At 39.0% G+C, this 3,000-nt stretch overlaps 1 protein-coding gene across 1 annotated transcript; it reads left to right on the forward strand.

Moving 5' to 3' along the window:
• Positions 1–281: 281 nt before the first annotated feature.
• On the forward strand, positions 282–2,680 carry LOC120787165 (multivesicular body subunit 12B-like; the record flags this gene model as incomplete). The annotated part of the gene is given in 3 exon segments (XM_040122863.1): positions 282–389; positions 2,214–2,310; positions 2,517–2,680. Coding segments are annotated over 3 exon segments (369 nt in total), but the record flags the coding sequence as incomplete, so codon positions are not given.
• Positions 2,681–3,000: the final 320 nt, after the last annotated feature.

Below are 3,000 nucleotides of genomic sequence, written 5' to 3' on the forward strand. Positions count from 1 at the left end.
AAAAAGACAAAACCAGCCCAAGCATGAGGAGTAGCTCTGTGTATCCTAACTATGGCACATCTTTATTTCCATTAGCATGTTTTACTCTAAGCTCAATTAAAAACTACTGTTAAATAGTAGTGGCATTTATCAAGCATTTAGGCTGTTAAATAAAGTAGATGTTATTTTTCTGGTTGATGGAAAAAGTTCTGAGACAGGTAAAAAGAATCCCGTGACACCCAGGTACTGTAATTGTTGTCTCACTTTGATGACCCCTTGTCCTTTGACCTAACTGCCTCCAGGTCTCTACAACAACTGATGGCCTGGATGCTGACCTATGGAAAGATGGCCTTTTCAAATCCAAGGTGACCCGTTACCTCTGTTTCACCAGGGTCTTCTCTAAAGAAAATGTAAGTTAACCCACCTCACTTACCAGCTATGCACCATCACCATCAGTATTTGGACATTTTCAGAATTTTGCCTCTGTACACCACTGCAATGGATCAGGAATGAAGCCATCATGATGTGATTTAAGTATAGACTTTAAGCTTTAACTCAAGGGGTTTAACAAAAATGTCATATTAACAGTTGAGGATTTACAGTCATTGTTATACATAGTCCCTCATTTTGAGAGGCTCAAAAGTAATTGGACAAACTAACATAATAGTAAATATGAGGGTTATTTTTAATACTTGGATGAAAATCCTTTCCATCCAATGTGTGCCTGAAATCTGAAACCCATGGACATCACCAAATGCTAAGTTAACTCCTTTGAGATACTTTTCCAGTTCTTTACTGCAGCCCCCCTCAGTTGCTGCTTGTTTTTGGGTATTTCTGCCCTCAGTTTTGTCTTCAGTGACTGAAAAGCATGTTCAATTGGATTGAGGTCAGGTGACTGACTTGGGCATTGAAGAATATTTCCATTTCTTTGCCTTGAGTAGCTCTTGGGTTGCTTTTGCAGTATCTTTTGGGTAATTATCCATCTGTAGTGTGAAGCACTGTCCTATCAGATTTGCAGCATTTGGTTGAATCTGAGCAGATAGTATAGCCCTATACACTTGAGAATTCATCCTTCTACTTCTATCAGCAGTCACATCATCAATAAACACCAGTGACCCAGTTCCATTGGCAGCCATACATGCCCATGCCATAACACCACCTCTACCATGTTTGACAGATGATATGGTATGCTTGGATCCTGATTTCTTTCTTTCCTTCTCCATACTGTTCTGTTCTCATCATTCTGGTACAAGTTAATTTTGGTTTCATCAGGATCCAAAGAATCCAAAGAATCTTATTCCAGAACTGAGCAGGCTATTTAAGAGGCTTTCTTGCAAAGTTGAATTTGGGCTTTCTGTTCTTTAGTGTTACCAGTGGTTTGCACCTTGTGGTAAACCCTCTATATTTACATTCACAAAGGCGTCTCTTGATTTTAGACTTGACAATGATACACCTACTTCATTAGGTGTGTTCTTGACCTGGCTAGATGTTGTAAAAGGAGACTTCTGCTATCATCCGTTTTAGTTGTCTTCTGTGGTCTTCCAGGCCTTTTTGTGTTGCTGAGCTTGCCAGCACATTCCTTCTTCTTAAGAATGTACCAAATTGTTGATTTGACAACTCCTAAAGATTCTGCCATCTGTCTGATAGGTTTGTTTAATTTTTTCACCCTAATGATAGCCTTCATTTGCATCGACACCTCTTTGGACCACATATTGAGAGTTCCCATGAACAGTTATCAAATGCAAATTCAACAATTGGAATCAAGTCCAGACCTTTTATCTGCTTAATTTGTAATGTAATAACAAGGGAACAGGCCACCTCCGGCCATTAAACTGATTCAGTCAAAATGTTACTTTTGAGCCTCTGAAAATGAGGGAATATGTATAAAAATGGCTGGAATTCCACAACGTTTAATGCTATATTTTTCTTAAACTTCTTGAATTAAATCTGAAAGTCTACACTTCAATCAGATCTTGATGGCTTCATTTCAAATCCATTGTGATGGCATACAGAGGCAAAATTACGAAAATTGTATCACTGTCCAAATATTTATGTACCTTAGGGTATTGCATTTGACTTAACCATTTGTTGGAGATTTTGAGCTTTTTAGATTCATTCTCCATCTATTCCCATTTCTTCTTCTCTTTTTTTTACCGCCTTTGTCTATTTTCCCCATAATCTCACTCCATTATTTTTCCATCTCTTCCTTATGTCTTCTATTCCTTTCTCTACAGAGCCATTTAGGCAATGTTCTTGTGGATATGAAGCTGATAGACATAAAAGACACTCTGCCTGTGGGTTTCATCCCGATCCAGGAGACCGTTGACACTCGTAAGATATCAAGTCAAAAAGAAAGGCTCACTATGTGGTAAAATATGTCTGAAAACAACATCTCCCTAATACACTTAGTCCTAATAATAAGAACTTCCATGTTAAACGTCAGAGAACCTTTTTGGTATTAATGTATAGTTAATAAGCTGACTGTATGCAGTGGGGTGACTCTCAGTCTGTCTGTCTGTCCTCTGTATGTCCCACAGAGGAGCAGGCTTTCAGGAAGAGGCGACTCTGCATCAAGTTTATTCCACGGGACTCCACAGAGGCAGCTATCTGTGACATCCGCATCCTGGGACGCTCCAAGCAGGCCCCCCCCCAGTACACTTTCATAGGGTGAATATCTTGGGATTACATTTTAGTTTTGGTGGTAGTCTTGTCAAATAATTGCTCATAGAAGAAAATCCAAAAAGGAACAGACAATATTGTCAAGGTGTTTTGCCTCTAGTTGAATCAAAATCACTGTTTGAGACTGCAGTTTCAGTTTTCTTCAGAAATCGAGCCACATGGAGGATTAAAGAGGCTATATGTAAGTTTTTGCTGTCAGTACATTGCCAAAGTTAGTATTAACCGCTGTTTACTTACCAGTCTAGAAGAAACTTTGTGAGTTCAGCATCAAACATAATTCGTTTACTCACCAAGAGCTGTCACCAGTGGTGAAAAGCAGCTTTATTCAGAATGCTCACCAGC

The sequence above is a fragment of the Xiphias gladius genome, unplaced genomic scaffold (genome assembly GCF_016859285.1).
Source record: "Xiphias gladius isolate SHS-SW01 ecotype Sanya breed wild unplaced genomic scaffold, ASM1685928v1 HiC_scaffold_1195, whole genome shotgun sequence".
NCBI lineage: Eukaryota > Metazoa > Chordata > Actinopteri > Istiophoriformes > Xiphiidae > Xiphias > Xiphias gladius.